Raw genomic sequence first — 17,288 nt, 5'->3', positions numbered from 1 at the left:
GCATCTGACCCCAGGTGTCTTCCCCGGGCCTAGCGGAGCCCGCCTTTGCTGTTGCCTGGCTTGCTCCGCCTCTCAGAGGTGACAGGTGGTTTTGGTTTTTGTTTTTTGGCATTTATTACCACAGTTATTGTAGCAGGAATCTTAACAGGTCTTATTAATAAAACCACACCTGAGGCCAGTTACTGGGGTGAAAGCCGATCAGAGAAACAGAACAAGACACAACTACCACACCTCGCCAGTTCCTCCGCTGATCTTGTTTCCTCAGACTGCAAGCTTCTGAGTCCTCATGCAAATGGATCTCAGCTGAGATTTTTCTTTAAGACAGGGTTTCTCTGTGTTGTTTTGGTGCCTGTCTTGGATCTTGCTCGGTAGCCCAGGCTGGCCTTGATCTCACAGAGATCTGCCTGGCTCTGCTTCCTGAGTGCTGGGATTAAAGGCGTGTGCCACCACCGCCTGGCAGCCTGCTTTCTTATAGAACCCAGGACCGGGCTGGAGAGATGGCTCAGTGGTTAAGAGCACTGACTGTTCTTCCAGAGGTCCTGAGTTCAATTCCCAGCAACTACATGGTGGTTACCATCTGTAATGAGATCTGGTGCCCTCTTCTGGCCTGCAGGGACACACGCATAATAAATAGATAAATCTTTAAAAAAAAAAAAAAAAAAAAAGAACCCAGGACCACTGGCCCAGAGAATGCCCCACCCACAATGGGCTGGGAGCTCCATCAATCACTAATTAAGAAAATGCCCTCTGGGCTTGCCTACAAGCCCCATCTTATAGAGGCATCTTTTCAGTAGAGGTTCTGGTATCTCCAGTGACTCAAGCTAGTGTCAAGTTGAGGTAAAACAGGAATGGGGATTTAGCTCAGTGGTAGAGCGCTTGCCTAACAAGTGCAAGGCCCTGGGTTTGGTCCTCAGCTCTGAAAAAAAAAAGTTGAGGTAAAACTAGCTGCATAGTGAGGTGACTGCCTGTTTCTATGATTTCGAACTTACCTGGAAGAGAAGCCAAACAGAACACTCTCCAGGAGCTTAGACTTTTTTGGGGGCGGGAGGGTTATTTGGTTTTTCTTTCTTTCTTTTTTTTTTTTTTAATATATCTTAATTTTTATGTGCATTTGTGGTTTTGCCATGGGTGTCGTGGTCCCCTGAAACTGGAGTTACAGACAGGAGGTGTGAGCTGCCATGAGGGTGCTGGGAATTGAACTCAGGACCTCTGGAAGAAGAGTCAGCACTCTTAACCCCTAAGCCATCTCTCCAGCCTGGTTATTTGGTTTTTCAAGACAGGTTTTTCTGTGTAACAGACCTGGCTCTCCTGGCACTCTGTAGACCAGGCTGGCTTCGAACTCAAGAGGTCCACCTGCCTTTGCCTCCCAAGTACTGGGATGAAAGGGTGTGCCACCATCACTTGACTTACATTTAAAGATTAGGTGTAATTTAAAAAATGTGTGTGTGTGTGTGTGTGTGTGTGTGTGTGTGTGTGTGTGTGTGTTGTAGTAAGTGCAGGTACATGTGTGCTGTGGCACATGTGTGGAAGTCTGAAGACATCTTCAGGTATTGGTTCTTGCCTTCACCTTGAGATGGGGGGTGGTGGTCTCTAATTTGCTACAGCATACCTGCTTCAGATCTCCCTGTAGGACACTGAGATTATAGACATGCGCCATAGCATCTGGCTTTATGTGGGTTCTGAGATCTGAACTCAGCATGCATAGTGTACACTGAGCCACATTCCCATCCCTGGTTTTTCTTTTCTTTCCTCCCATTTATCTGTCTATCTATCTATCTATCTATCTATCTATCTATCTATTCATTCATTAATTTATTTTTGAGAGAGGGTCTCATAAAACCTAGGCTGGCCTCAAACTTGTTGCTGAGGCTGGTCTTGAACTCCTGATTCTCTTCCTTCTGCCTGTCAAGTGCTGGGATTACGGATATGCACCACCATTTTTAGTGTGTGTGCACGGGGTGGGGGGGGGGGGGGGTGGTGGTGGTGCATGCCATTGTGTGCATGTGGAGGTCCCAGGATAACATTCAGGAGTAGGCTCTAGAATCTCTGGTTTCTGTTGCTGTGCTACAGATTGCAGGTTATCCAGCCTGCAAGCTTCCAGATAATTCTGTCTCCACTACCCATCTTGCAGCAGAAGTGCTGGGATTATGGACGTGTGCTACCACATCATTTTTGTTTTTTTTTTTTTTAAACTTGTTTATGCAGTTTACATATAAGAGGGCATCAGATCCCATTACAGATGGATGTGAGCCACAATGTGTGCTGGGAATTGAACTCTGGACCCCTGAAAGAGCTGTCAGTGCTCTTAAATGCTGCGCCATCTCTCCTATCACCACATCAGGATTTTACATAGAAGCTCTAGGGATCAAATTCAGGTCACCAGATTTGAATGGCTAGTGCTTTTACCCACTGAGTCCCCAACCTTTTTGTCTTGTCTTGTCTTGTTTTTTAGACACAGTTTTTGTGTAGCCCTGGCTGTCACCTTAAATTTAGAGACCCACCGGCCTTTGCCTCCTGAGTGCTGAGATTAAAGCCATGTATCACCACTGCCCAGGTAAAGATATGTCTTGTCATGCAGCCCAGAATGTCCAGGAACTTCCTATCCTCCTGCCTCAGTGCAGGGATTTCAGGTGTTGCTCTTTCTTTTGTCCTTAGGGACTTGTGAGATGCATGTCCCTCCAGGAAAGCTGCAGTGGTGATTAATGGCCATGCCTCCTCACTGACTTGGGTTCAGCCTCTGGTCTAGGATGCTTGTATGGTCGTCATAGAATTACAAATAATGGGGAAGGTCTGGGTTAAGAGCCAGAATATATTTTGCTGAAAATACACGAATGTGTATGGCATCAGAAGAGGTTACTCTTGGAGAGATTTAAATTTTTTGTTTTTGTTTTTTGTTTTTCTGACATAAAAACGGACTAGAGATGCAGATCTCAGTTGGAGAAACCAACAGGAGCACACTGGATTCTGGGCCATCTGTGCCCAGGGTGGTCATCAGGCAGTCTCTTGAGGGCGGGCAGGCTAGGGGGTGTCCATCAGTCCTTCTATAACTTGTCCATCATGGCGAGCAAGTCATCCCCCTTGCTTGTGCTCTGTTCTGTGATCTCCGGCTGGTCTGTGATCTCAAACTCCCCCATGATCCGGGCCAGCTCCTCATTCCGTTGCTGGTCCTGTGGAGAAATGAGGACAGAAGCGGGAAGAGGCCATGTCTGCAGGGCCAGGAGGCACTTCAGTTTCATGCCATCGAGGGGCTCAGCTCTTTGCCAGATTAGGGACAAACACAATAGGGGACCGTTGGAGACCCAGTTTTTTGTTTTGTTTCTCAAGATAGGGTTTCACTGTGTAGCCCTGGCTGACCTCGAACTCAGTGGTCCGCATGCCTCTGCCTCCCAAGTGGTAGGATAAAGGCGTGTGCCAGCACTACCCAGCTCAATTTTTTTTTTTTTTTTCCAGTGTAGCTTTGCGTCTTTCCTAGAACTCACTTGGTAGCCCAGGCTGGCCTTGAACTCACAGAGATCCGCCTGGCTCTGCCTCCCAAGTGCTGGGATTAAAGGCGTGCGCCACCACTGCCTGTGAATGAGTGTTCTGTTTTCATGTATGTATGTGCATCATATATGTGTCTACAGCCTCAGAGGCCAGAAGAGGGCACCAGATCCCTTGGAACTGGAGGTACAGATGGTTGTGAGCTACCATATGGGTGCTGGGAATTGAATTAGCATCCTCTGCAAGAGCAGCCAGGGCTCTTAACCACTGAGCCATCTCCATCCTTGGAGAGCAAATTTTTTTTACAAGATGAGGAGGAGGATAGGTACCTGTGTAGCCTGTATGTTGATGACATCATAGGATAACTCCTCCGGCCTGGACAGTGCTGCATGTCTGGATGAGGCAAGAAGAAATGGGCAGGCCCAGGGGTACAAGGTTAGGGTTTCGTCATCCTTGCATGGTGAACCCCCTCATGAGAACATGGTAATCTCTTTTTTTGTTTTTTGTTTTTTTCGAGACAGGGTTTCTCTGTGTAGCTTTGCACCTTTCCTGGAACTCCCTCTGTAGCCCAGGCTGGCCTCGAACTCACAGAGATCCACCTGCCTCTGCCTCCCGAGTGCTGGGGTTACAGGTGTGCACCACCACCGCCTGGCGGTAATCTCTTTTTCTCTCTTTCCTTTTCTGTGGTTTTCCCTCACTTTTCCACACCACCTCCCCTTCACATTCCTACAACTCAGAAAGGCATGTGCGTTTGCATCTGTCTGCTCAGCAAGCTCTGAGGCCAGATCACACACCAGTCCCTTGCATCTGCAGAGCGGATCAGCCTTCACTACAGCGTTAGTGACCTAGCAGCTAAAATGGCTTGTTCTTCATTCTCCTGCCTGAGGACAGGACAGGCTCAGAGGCTGTCACTCTGTATTTGTGTGTGTCCATGAGTGTGTGCACGCGTGCCGCGGCAAGCACAGAGAGGTCAGAGGACACAGGTGGGTGTCAGTTGTCTCCTTCCAGCATATAGGTCCCAGGGCTGGAACCCGGGTCTCAGGCTTGAGGCCTGGAGCTGCTGAGCCGCCTCTCCAGCCCAGCCTGGTTATCTTCTTGCTTAGCTGCTCCTTGTAGTAAAACATCAGGACTTCTGGGGAATGACTGGGGGTCCCATCTGTTTACTCCTGGGGAGTCTTTAATCAGGTCAGCATGGGTTATTGGTGTTTTGCTTCCGGTTTTGACATCTGTGTTTATGTGTTGGTCTGCAGGTGTCCTGTCTGTGTTCTTATCACATGGAGGGTTACATATGTGTTGACACTTGGTCCAAGCCAGGGGACAAGAATGTATTACATACCTTTTTAAAATTTTTATTGTTTTTTAAAATTTATTTATTTATTTATATTTTATGTATGAGTGCTCTGCACATATACCTGCACACCAGAAGAAGGCATCAGATCCCACTGTAGATGGTTGTGAGCCACCATATGGGTGCTGGGAATTGAACTCAGGACCTCTGGAAGAGCAGTCAGTGCTCTTAACTGCTGAGCCATCTCTCCAGCCCCCTGTATTACATATCTTTTTTTTTTTTTTTTTTTTTTTTTTTGGAGCTGAGGATCGAACCCAGGGCCTTGCGCTTGCTAGGCGAGCACTCTACCACTGAGCTAAATCCCCAACCCCTGTATTACCTATCTTTAAAGAACAGGTCTAGGGCTGGAGCTCTCTTGGTTAATAGAGTGCTAGATCCAGCATGTACAAGAGCCCTGGATTTGCTCCCGTATAAACTGAGTGTGGTGGCGCACACCTGTAATCCCAGTACTTGGGAGGCAGAGGCAGGAGGATCAGGAGTTGAAGGCCAGTCTCAGCTACACAGTGAATGTGAGGCCATCTGGGCTGTAGGAGACCCTGTCCAAAAAAAAAAAAAAAGTCAAGAACAGGTTTAAAACATACTCTTCCTCTTCATCGGTCATAAACAGATTCAACCGGAATCCTGGTTCAGGGCCACTCGTTTTCTTGATCTCCATCCCTCCCATTAGCCTGGCCAAGAAATTCAGCTCTTCTTTGGCAAGGGGGTTTGGAGCAATGTTTTCCTGTAGAAACAACTATGTGATTTGTAGCCACACAGGGTGATCACATTTCCTGCCAAGACCCCAGAGACGCACGGAGGAATTATACAACAAGGCAAAACACTAACAGTTTAAATTATTTCTGGGCTCAACTACAGCGCAGAAAGCAAGCTTAGCCATAGTAATAATCCAGCCAGCAGCAGAGGGACGCGAGCAGAGAAGCAAACCACAGACTTTCAACTTTGAAGCTGAGTGGGATGCCCCAGGGACCCACACTTCTCAGACTACCTTCCTCCTTGGAGCGGAGGAGAAAGGCCCTGCTTCCTCTTTAGTGGGTCCAGTTCCCTCTGCCAAGTGGTTCCTGTCAAGTCTGCAGGGCAAGCAGCCGTCCGGAGGAACTCCCATACTGCCCTCTGGTGGTCATATCCAGGAACACAGACTCTAGGCCATTCCCCCGCCATCCTTTCCACTCTAGCCTTCCTCCGGGCTCCGGGCTCTCTCTAACCCCATACCATCAGTTACTGAAAACACACTCTCTTAATTCTGTCTTTCTTTAAAGCAAGCCCCCTACGTCCTGCATAAAGCACAAAATGGAGTGAAGACCTTCCTTAATTAGACCCCAACGTCCTTGCATCTGCTGTGCTATGAGGGAGCCACCCACGTGGAGACGAGCTGTCTCTCCAGGACACTTTTTTCCTGTCTGTGTGTGTGCTCGCCCTGACACCTTGACTGACACCCACTTCTCTTCCTCTGCTATTTGGTGTCTCGCCCACTCTGGAGCCCTATTTCCACGCCACCTCCTCAGAAAGCCTTGTTGTCCCTTGTCCCATGCTCCCCCCCCCCCCCCCCCCGAGAAAAGCGTGCACAGTATTCTGGCACAGACTGTCAACACAATCCTTCTAGCTTGTGGCTGTTTGCTTCTACCACTGTCCTTCCCAGGGAACCAAAGCTTCTTCAGGATGGGACCACATCTATGCCAAGCTTCTGTTCCGGTACCCAACCCATGGACACAGTTCCAGAAATACTTAATAACTGAACAGTCCCTGATTTGTTCCATGGCTAGTGTGTGGCTAGTTAGTGAAAATTTATAGATATGGAACTCAGAGGAACGAAAACCTCATTTTAAAGGTGCTTACCACATCCTTAAAACAAGGAAGCATTGAAGTGGGGTGATTTGATATCCAAATGTGCACACATGTTGGACTTGGTAGCCACAGGCCTCACGGCTCTGGTACAAAGCTATTCGCCATGTCCTGGTATGTGGCTCCTACTTAATTACGGTGGTGAACCAAACCCCAAATTACCTAATTAGTCAGCTCACCGGGAGGCTCCCAGCAAAGCGACAGTTAAAACCTGTATGCTTGTAAGGCTGACGGGAAGAGTGCAAACAGTGAGGATCAAGTTGACTTGTTCTGAAAGCCGGAGTCCCCACCTCCTCCCCATGCAGATTGCTGTATGTAGAAAGAAGCGGGGTGGGGTGGAGGAGTGGGGTGTGGTGAATGGGGAGGGCAGAAACTCACCTGTGACCTCGAGGCTAAGTTCTTTGATGTTGCAGACATGTGGGTTTCCACAGGCCGATTCACACTGTACCTGGTGGCAACAGAAAGCCGTGCTGTTTGTCACCCAGCCGTGCTGTTATCCAGTCCCGTTCCCAGACTTCCCTCTAACTGGTGAGCATAGTTGTCTTTTTTTTTTTTTTTTTAATCGAGGCGTCAAATGGCATCCAGAAAGAGGCTGTGAGTGTAGAACTCACCTGAGTTGTGATCCAACAGCTCACATTTTACTTCTTCCCCAAGAAAAGGCCCAGAAAGAATAGCACTGAGGCCAGGCGGTGGTGGCGCACGCCTTTAATCCCAGCACTCGGGAGGCAGAGGCAGGGAGAGGCTCTCTGTGAGTTCGAGGCCAGCCTGTCTACAAAGTGAGTTCCAGGACAGCCAGGGCTACACAGAGAAACCCTGTCTTGAAAGACAAAACAAAACAAAACAAAAGGATAGCGCTGAGGACTTAGATAACATTACAGGGAGGCTATGTGGCCTTCCATGGCAGATGGCTCCTCCTCCTCCATGGTTACTTAAGATAATGTATCTTTTGCCTATGCAAATGTTCCTAGGGATCGTCAGCATTTAGATGTCAGGGCTCTGCATGTATTATATTTGGGGGAAATGACTCCAGTGATTAATGGATTTTGTTTTGTTTTGTCCCCAGACAGGCTCTCATGTACTCTAGGCTGGCCTCATATTCACCATGTTGCCCAGGATGACCTTGATGAACTTTTATCCTCTTGCCTCCATATCCCAAATGCTGGGATTCTAGGCTCGGACCTTTATGCTGGTTTATATGGTGCTGGGGAGAGAAGGCAGGGTTCCATGTGTGCTGGGCAAGCGCCCTGTTCACTGAGCCACATCCTCAATATAGTCAGTGGGGATTTTTCAGAGCAGAAGTCTGTTTGTAATGACATGACCTCTGTGGACTCAAGTTCACCCAGAGGGAGAATCTGCTTACATGTTAGTTCCCAGCTTCAAGACTCGGTCTCCATAGAGCTCAAAAGAGCCTTCCTTGTACGCAGCGACATAGCCTCCACTGTGCTTGAATTCTGTCTTCTTTACTTCTTCCCCTTCCTCATTGAACATTCTGGAATACAAGGTATGACATGACTTGGGCAGTCTCAGAGGCCACCTTAGCACCTGTGCAGCGGGACAAAAAGGAATTTAATCCCTCACTGGCGATAAAGAAGCTGCTACACTGGAGGTGTACCTAAGCACACTTAATCAGCATGTGCAAGACCATGGGTTCTAGTCCCAGGGCCCCGGAAACCAGCCACATAGAAAGAAGATAAAGACAACTGTGACTGTTGGGCAGAGACATAGAGCTGTGTAAGCGCTTCAGCGTGCGGCCATTTCTTCTCACAGCAACCGCTTAAGAGATGGGAGACAGGGCTGGGAGTGGGTGGCCTGCCCCAAGCATCCTCCACTCCAGTGGCAAAGCTGGGATTAGTCCTTGACCTCTGCATAGCTGAGCTTTACTGAAGCAGAGCCTGAGAGGCTCCACAGTGCTGTAGTCCTGGGGTGGGCACGTTCTGTGTTCCTGGTATCTCAAACACTGCTGAGCAGCGGTTACCGCTGAGGATTTACCTGATGACTCCGGGAACTTCAGTTCCCCAGGGAACAGGCCCAGACACTGGCAACACAAAGCGACCGTTAGAATTTTGAACTTTGTCCTTTAGAAATGTGGATACCTGGAAAAAATATATATTTGGTGTCATTTTTCTGGTATGTTTTCATGGACACAAGTGTTGTGAGGATGAGCAGTGGTTTGTGAATGCTACGCTACCTAGCCAGCTTAGAACATGAAGGGAGGGACATACCATAACAGACATGCAGGTTCAGAGTGGCTCCACCCACATAATGACTGTGTGTGTGTGTGTGTGTGTGTGTGTGTGTGTGTGTGTGTGTATACACCCACACCCACACTCATTTAGGTATATGTGTGCATAAGTGTATGTATGCAGACAAATGTTGGTGCCTGTGGAGGCCAGAAGAAGGCACTGGGTCCCTTGGAGCTGGATTATAAGTGGTTATGACCCACCCAAAATAGGTGTTCCTAACCGCTGAATCACTTCTCCGGCTCCACACAATGGGATGACTTCTGAGCTTGATCCTAAACCCTTCAAATGTTTCCTATTTTAAAGATGAGGAAAACTGACAAACACAGGATCTGGGACCACGAGTCTGTGGTAGAACACTGGCTTAGCATGCAGAACCTACACACACATACACACACACACACTAAGTGCTCAGTAAACGATAGCTAATTCTCTTTATTAGTCTGCTTGGAGGCCTGGGCTGTAGCTTAGGTTAGAGGACTTGCTGAGCATGGCCGAGGCCCTGAGTCCATACTCTAGAGCTAGAAAGAAAGACAGTAAAAGGCTCATTTGGACCCACAACACAAGCATACAGTAAAATACCATGTGGTGGTCCGAAGGAGAACGTGCCTAGGCTCATGTACTTGAACACTTGGTCCCTGGCTGTTGGAACTGTTTGGAAAGGATCAGGAGGTGTGGCCTTGTTAGAGGACATGTGGCCTTGTTGGTGGGGTTGTGTCACTGGGGGCAGGCTTTGATGTTTCAAAAGACCTATGTGGCTCCCAGTGCTCGCTCACTCTGCCTTGTGTTTATGGATCAAGATGTGAGTTCTCATATGTCCCTTCATGTGCCAGCATAGACTTTAGCCCTGAAACCTCAGGCCCGTGTAAATGCTTTCTTTCATAAATTGCCTTGGTCGTGGTTTCTACCACAGTAACAGGAAAGTGACGGAGACAGACTGGAAAGGCAGACATTCCACATGGTGGTACACTTGAGCACAGCAGTTCGCTGAACAGAACAATGACAGGAGTGGAGAGGAGCAGGCACAGGTCATGTTCCGAGGAGAATGGGCAAGCTGGCTTGGTCAGAGGTGGGTTAATGACCTTTTAGGAATCCTTCACTTTCGGATTCTCTGATGAAGGCATATGAGTTTAGCAGAAAGGAGTATGCTGGGCCCATGGAATGCTTCTCTAACTCACCCTACTCAGAAAAATGTCCACTGTTGTTCCCAGCCTCCTTCACCCTTTAGAATGTCCAATCTCAGTGAGCACCCACTACCCAGCCACCAAGCTAGCAGTCTGAGCCACCTTCAGTCACCTTCCTATATCTGCTTGGGGGCCAAGCCATGCCAGCGTAACATTCTGTACCTGGCCTTCCTCTCTACCCTACCTTCTGTTCCTCACTGCTGACCAGCATCTCCTGCCTTCCTTACCTGTTTGGAGTCTGCTCTCCATCCTTCTGATAAAGACATTCTTCTGGACTCCTCCGAAACCATGTACCTTCCTTAAAATCCTTGGCTCTCTGCTGCCTGCCAGACCAGGTCCAGCTGCAGCCACATTTTTGACTCCTGCCTTTCCCATATGCAGACCTGGCAGCCATACCCTCAGAAAGCTACTGAGCCAGTATCTTTTGCCATCTCTTGTTTGTTTGTTTGTTTTCCGAGACAGGGTTTCTCTGTGTAACAGCCCTGGCTGTCCTGGAACTTGTTGGCCATAAACTCATAGACTGCCTCTGCCTCCTGAGTGCTGGGATTAAAGGTGTGTGCCATCACCGCCTGGCCTCCCCTCTCCTTACAAGCCTAGTGAAAATCTGTCTTGAGGTGGAGGGCAGAGAGAGAGAGCTCAGTAGGTGAACTGCCTGTTGTGTGAGCATCAAGACCCAAGTCTCCCGGAATCCAGGGAAAGCCAGCTGAAGTTAGTTTTACCGAGAGGAAAAGTGCTCAGTGTCCCACCTGCAGCTGCTGCTAGAGGGCTCTGTCCATCCAAGGACGGATGCTCGGGACAAACGGATGCTGACCAATGGCCTAAATCTGTACATGCCTATAACCCCAGAGGAAGACAGGCAGGTCCCTAGGGCTTGCTAGATAGCCAGCCTAGTCTAATAAGCAAGCCCCAGCAGGAATCCCTAGCTCAGAAAACAAGGTGGAGCGAGGGGCATGGTATTCAGGAGGCAGAGGCAGGTGGATCTCTGCGAATTCAAGGCCATTCTGGTCTACATAGGAAGTTCCAGGCTAGCCAGAATTGTACAGTGAGACCCTGTCTCAAAAACAGAAACAAACAAAAACTCCCAACCAACCAACCAATCAAACAAACAAAAGAATCAATAATAGAAAACAAGCTGGATGTTTCCTGAGGAACAATACCACATATCCATTTCTGTCCTCTAATTGCACACATATACACAAATGCACTTGCATACAACATGAATATACACATATGTGGACAAATCATAAACACAGACATGTGTACATACCCACAAGCATTCGTCTTGTGTCTTTTTTGTTATTGTTTGTTTTCTGTTTTTTTTTTTTTTTTTTTCTTTTCTAACACAGGTTTTTTTTTCTGTGTAGCCCTGGCTATCCTGGAACTCACTCTGTGCTGGAATTAAAGGTATTTGCTATCATGCCCTGTAGGTGGAGCTTTTCATTGGATCACTAGCTTCCCAATAAATGCTCAGAGACTTAATTTTAATTATAAATGCAGCTGGAGAGATGTCTCAGTAGTTGAGAGCACTGGCTGTTCTTCCAGAGATCCTGAGTTCAATTCCCAGCAACCACATGGTGGCTCACAACCATCTGTAATGAGATCTGGTGCCTTCTTTTGGCCTGTGGGCATACATGCAGAGAGAACACTGTATATATAATAAATAAATAAATCTTAATTATAAATGATTGGCTGATAGCTCAGGCTTGTTACTATTTTAAATTAACCCATATTTCTTATCTACCCTTTGCCATGTAACTCTGCCTACAATGCCTGGCTTGAGTTTTATTGTTTTTTAGATGGTGTCTCTAGGTAGTCCTGGCTGTCCTAGAGCTCCCTATGTACCAGGCTGGTCTTGAACTCACAGAAATCCTCCTGTCTCTGCCTCCCAAGTGGCTGGGATTAAAGGCTTACATTACACTATCACTCCTAGCTCTTTTTGTTTAAGACAGGGTCTCATGTAGCCCTTCAAGGATGGCCTTGAGTTCAACATGTAGCTGAGGCTGGCCTAGAACTCCTGCCTCTACCTCCCAAGTGCTGGGATTATAGGCATGTGCTACCACATCTTGCTTGAAAGCTTGTTTTTGAAATAGCATTAGGGGGGCTGGAGAGATGGCTCAGTGGTTAAGAACACCGGCTGCTATTCCAGAGGCCCCGAGTTCAATTCCCAGCAACTACATGGTGGCTCACCCATGTGGCATGCAGGCAGAACACTGTATACAAAATAAATAAATAAATCCTAAAAAAATAAAATAAAATAGCATTAGGGGCTGTAGAGATGGCTCAGCTGTTAAGAACACTGGCTGCTCTTCCAGAGGACCGCAGTTCGATTCCTAGTACCCATATCCACATGGTGGCTCACAACTATCTGTCAATTCCAAAGGATTCTATTCCCTCTTCTGGCCTCAGGCACTAGGCATACATGTGATACACAGACACACATAAAGGCAAAACACACATTTTTCCCTCTGAATTTTTTTTTATGGTGCTGGCTTTGGGTTCCCCAAGAGCTGTATGAGTTATCAACAGACTTGACCACCTGACCAAAAGTGGCTGCTGGGCAGGAACCTCTGAAAAGAGCTGTAAGCAGGAGTCACACGTCTTCAGTAACTCCAGGGAAGTCCAGGCCAAGGGCTGGAGGGAGAGGGAGAGGCCTCTTAAAGCCATCATCTCCAGGGTTGCTGAACTTCCTGAAGCTAACCATCTTCAGGACCAGAGTCCTACCTCATTTTCCACGTGTCTAGGGGCCTGTGCTGCCAGGTGGTCAGTCAGAACCTGTAGAGACTGCTTGCTACCCTGACTGTACCCCTGCCTTCAGAAAAGAGGCCAGGCTTGGGAGTACCAAGTTCTAGAAGTACACAGCAGGGGCTGAATGAGGACAAAGACAATGGACATGCTAGAGTGGACTGGGGGTGGGGTGCAACACGGACCTCGTGAGACCTCAACCCTACACAAAGAACTACAGGAGAAATAAGACTTCCCCAAGGAAGAGCATGCCAATTGGTGATCTACTACCAAAGGGTCGCCCTGAAAACATACACCCAAGCAACATTATCCAGACTGAGCAAGGTATATTTTGTAATACTACAATACTATACTTAGACATATATATGTAACAAGAATTAGTGAAAAAGAGACCATGAATTTGAAAGAGAGCAATGAGGGGTATATGAAAAAGTTTAGAGGAAGGAGAGGGGGAAATGGTGTAATTATAGCTCTAAAAATAACTAAAACAACAACATCAAAAACTAACATGATTACAGATTGGCAAGGTGTGGTGGCACACTTATTTAATCCCAGCACTCAGGAGGCAGAAGCAGGTGGATCTCTGTGAGTTTGAGGCCAGCCTGGTCTACAGACTGAGTTCCAGGACAGCCAGGGCTACACAGAGAAACCCTGTCTTGAAAAACTAAACAAACAAAAACAAAACAAAAAAATTTTTTTCTTTAAGTGTATTTTATGTCTTACCTGAGTGTATGTCTCTACACTATGTTAGTGCAGTGTCTGAAGGGGCCAGCAGAGGGCACAGGATGCCCTGGAATTGGCATTATAGACAGCTGTGAACCACCCTGTGGTAGCTGGAAATCAAACGTGGTCCTCTGAAGGAACAGCCAGCATTATTAACTGTTGAGCCTTCTCTCCAGCCCTCAGAAGATTTTCTTGGTCCTCTTAGGGAGAGCTGACCACACTCTCCTTTGTGTCTTCTCTCTTAACTCTTCTATCCCAGCACAGGTCAAACATTCTCACCATACAGGGGTTTTGTTAGATAGTGCTGATAGGTCCATCAATGAACGATCCATCCTCCTGCCCTTCATAATTCTCCTCATTACCACAAAAGTTTCAGTTAGGAACATGACCTATTTGTTCTCCTGGGGCTTCCTATTAAGATCCTCTTTAACAGGAGCTTGGTCTTGTTCGTCTAGGAACCTCAGACACTCAGCAGTGCCTGGCATTCACGAGGGAGTCAATAAACACTTGCTAGACTATGTTCCAGGGGAGAAGTCTTTCCCAAGAAGAGTAAGGAAGTGGAAGTATAGGGAACATTCATGGAGAGCTAAGATGGAATGATGCTTCCAATAATGCAGATGATGGGAAGAGCAGGAGAGCCATGATGGAAGAGTACAAGGATGTGGGGTCAGAGGGAGGGTCAGGAGCAGCTCTGGAGGGTCTCTAGAGGGTTGAAGAGGATTGTGGGGCTGAGAAGGTTGAAACTAACTCTTGAGGAGCCTAAATGGAACTGGTCCTAGTAAAGTCTCTGTCAAGGTCCCTGTGTACAGGTCAGGACCTTGACCGTATTCACGATGCCTCATGATAGAGGAAGCTTGGTATGGAACATGCAGTTTTGTATTTGCTTTGGTTAAAAAAAGCAAGAGTTCCTGGTGTAGAACTGTGTGTTCTTGATTTAGTTGGTTTTGCTAACAAATTTAAAATCTATCAAGACTATTTTGAAAACAGAAAATTTGTATAGGCAATCACAAGTTGCAGCGGAACAGAAACACCATTAAAGACCAGACATGGGAAATCAGCCCAGATGTTCAGATCATTGGCAGAGGATTGCCAAGCTGTGTGATTCATCCCCACTCCAAATCAACCCCCCTTCAGTGCTAGATACTTAGCTAAGGATGACCTTGAACTCCTGTTCCTCTTGCCTCTACCTTCCCAGTGGAGGATTACAGGCATGTGCTGCCATGACTGGATATGATTTTGATGTTTCCTTCTTTACCCATTTAGCAATTAAAGTCCAATATATTTAGTGGCATGTCTTTTCATTACAATGAATTTTATCTCCTCACAACTGAGAAATCAATATGGCTGTTTATATTACTGCAATCCTTAAAATATGCCTAAATATGCATGGTTCTGGTAACACTACCAAGTGGAATTTTCAGTCTGTTCAAATTGGTGTTAAATCGGCTGCAAAGCTTAAGCTTGCTTGTACTTTCATATTTTTATATTTTTACCCACAAACATTAGAGATCTTTAGTTTATATTCCTGTTGTACTTGCTCCATCCATAGCTAATACAATGAAACTATTCATGAGGGTTAAAAATAAAATCTGGCATTAGAGCTGAAATCTATTTATCATCCTTCTCCTGGAAGAGAAACACATTCAAGCATGAACCGTCCTCTAGTCCTCTTGTTGATTCTGGCTTTCATGTGTGCCTAAGTATGATGCCCCAAAGGTGTAGAAGGGGCTGTGTCCCTCTGTTCTGCTTGTCCTCCACAGTTCCTCACTTCAGGAGGCAATACTGTGACCAATTTCTAGCATATCCTTTGGAGAAGTGTTCTATACCATTCACATGTAAACACACACACACACACACACACACACACACACACACACACACACACGTCCATTATATATATTCCTTAGGGTTCTTCCAGCGAACTCCAAATGACACACTGGCATTTCCACTTTCAGGTAAAGAAGCTAGGATTCTAAAGAGCAGTGATTGGCTCAGGGTCAAGGGCTCAGTGTGCAGGATACTGTCTAACACCAGCGTTTTGCTATAGCATGCCATCTTTCCACCTCAGTTGGCTCAACTTTAGGAAGGAACAAGCCCCATCTGGCAGAGTCACGCCCCCCATCCCAAGTTTAGAAGTGTGTTTTTGAAAGTTAGGGTATAGAACTGTTTGGAGTAGGCATGGCACAATGAGAGGGGATATTTAGGAGACAACAGCCAGCAAGAAATGAATGTGGGCTAAAGATTCAGCTCAGTGGCAGGGAACTTGCTTAGCATACACGGAGACTTGATCATGGTCCCAGAAACTGTAAAAAAAAAAAGTATGTGAACCCAAGCCAAGTGTCAGCAGCCTAGAGAGAAGGGCAGAGCCATAGAAGGGCAAGCCCTCTGCACTTCAGAAGCAACAGGACAGACCAAAGATGGAAAATCAAAGTGACCTTGGTTCTGAGCCAAGTGAGTGGTGTTGAGGAAGCGTCCTCACCAGAAGCCAGAGTCAGGCACACTTGGCTTTCGGGCAGTAGTTTAGTTGCAGATGTGAAATTATAGATCCAGTAGGCCTGATCACGATGGATTTCAGCAAGTGGATGGACGGCAGGGGGAGGGAGGCTTGGAGATAGGTGGAGGGAGAGGGAGACCCAGGGAAGGGGAGCAGGGGGGCAGCCATGCAACAGTGTCTGAAGCAGGGACACTAAAGATGGGAAGCTTGAGAAAAGCTTTGAGGCCAGACTGGTACCTGGACAGCACAGTTCTTCTGCAGAAGCAGAGGATAAACCCACATTTCAAAGAAGCTCAATGGAGGTGGGGAAAAAATGGCTGAAATCTATCACAAGAATGCTTATAGTCACAAATTCAAAGTGTAATGGGCATCACTTAGGCGGGCAAAATTCCTGCTCCTGGTCTTTCTGGATGACTGGCTTGTGGCCAAGGGAGCAGCCACCCACAGGGGTTCCAGGTACTTACTCGGATGTGCAGGTCTTGGAAGAAGATGAGCAGTGTCTGCCGGATCAGCTGAAACTCCCCAGCAGAGAGACTCCCATATATCTGCCGAGGCAAGCGGGGGAAGCTTTGCACTTTCCATCGTGGACTGAGTTGTAGGGACAGGCAGGGTGTGGGGGTGCTCAGGGGTGGGACCCAGATAAGCAGGGACTATGGCAGCAGGAGTGTCAACACCCACCCTCTCAAGTAGAACAGATCCTGCCATGTGTGGCGATATATTGTGTCCCCTAATAAAGCTTGCCTGAGGATCAGAGGACAGAACCAGCCACTAGATAGATATCTAGTGGCCTAGATAGCCACTAGGCCAGACAGGGTGGCACACACCCTTAATCCTATCAATTGGGAGGCAGAGATCTGTCTGGATCTCTGTGAGTTCAAGGCCACATTGGAAACAGCCAGGCAGTGGTGGTACACACCTTTAATCCCAGGAAGTGAAGGCAGGGCGGAGAAAGGTATAGAAGGTGTGAGGAGGCAGGAACTAAAGCAGTTCAGCTGAGACCCTTTCGGGTGAGGACTCAGAGGCTTTCAGTCTGAGGATTCGTGGAAACAGGATCGGCTGAGGAGTTGGTGAGGTGAGATTGGCTGTGGCTTGCTCTGCTTCTCTGATCTTTCAGCTTTCACCCCAATATCTGGCTCAGGTTTGTTTGTTTTTTTTTTTTTAAATTAAAAGACCATCTAAGACTTGGACAACAGCCATACCAAAAGCCTTTCCCCACAATTTAGCAGACATGCACTTCC

The 17,288-nt window shown here is 47.4% G+C and overlaps 1 protein-coding gene across 4 annotated transcripts in view; it reads right to left on the bottom strand.

The window, feature by feature from the left end:
* Positions 1-2,791: 2,791 nt before the first annotated feature.
* Positions 2,792-17,288, bottom strand: part of Oscp1 (organic solute carrier partner 1) — a 37,410-nt gene continuing 22,913 nt past the window's right edge. For all 4 annotated transcript variants that reach the window (XM_036177237.1, XM_036177238.1, XM_036177235.1 and 1 more), the window contains 7 exons: positions 16,515-16,595; positions 8,657-8,760; positions 8,028-8,156; positions 7,046-7,115; positions 5,410-5,549; positions 3,810-3,873; positions 2,792-3,167 (listed from right to left, as the gene is read on the bottom strand). In XM_036177237.1, coding sequence (XP_036033130.1) covers positions 3,042-3,167; positions 3,810-3,873; positions 5,410-5,549; positions 7,046-7,115; positions 8,028-8,156; positions 8,657-8,760; positions 16,515-16,595 — 714 coding nt within the window. In that variant the 3' untranslated portion in view covers positions 2,792-3,041. The remainder of the gene's footprint in view (positions 3,168-3,809; positions 3,874-5,409; positions 5,550-7,045; positions 7,116-8,027; positions 8,157-8,656; positions 8,761-16,514; positions 16,596-17,288) is intronic.

The sequence above is a fragment of the Onychomys torridus genome, chromosome 2 (genome assembly GCF_903995425.1).
Source record: "Onychomys torridus chromosome 2, mOncTor1.1, whole genome shotgun sequence".
NCBI classification, from domain to species: Eukaryota; Metazoa; Chordata; class Mammalia; order Rodentia; family Cricetidae; genus Onychomys; species Onychomys torridus.
Note: the sequence above shows the minus strand (reverse complement) of the source record. Positions and strands in the feature narration are given on the sequence as shown.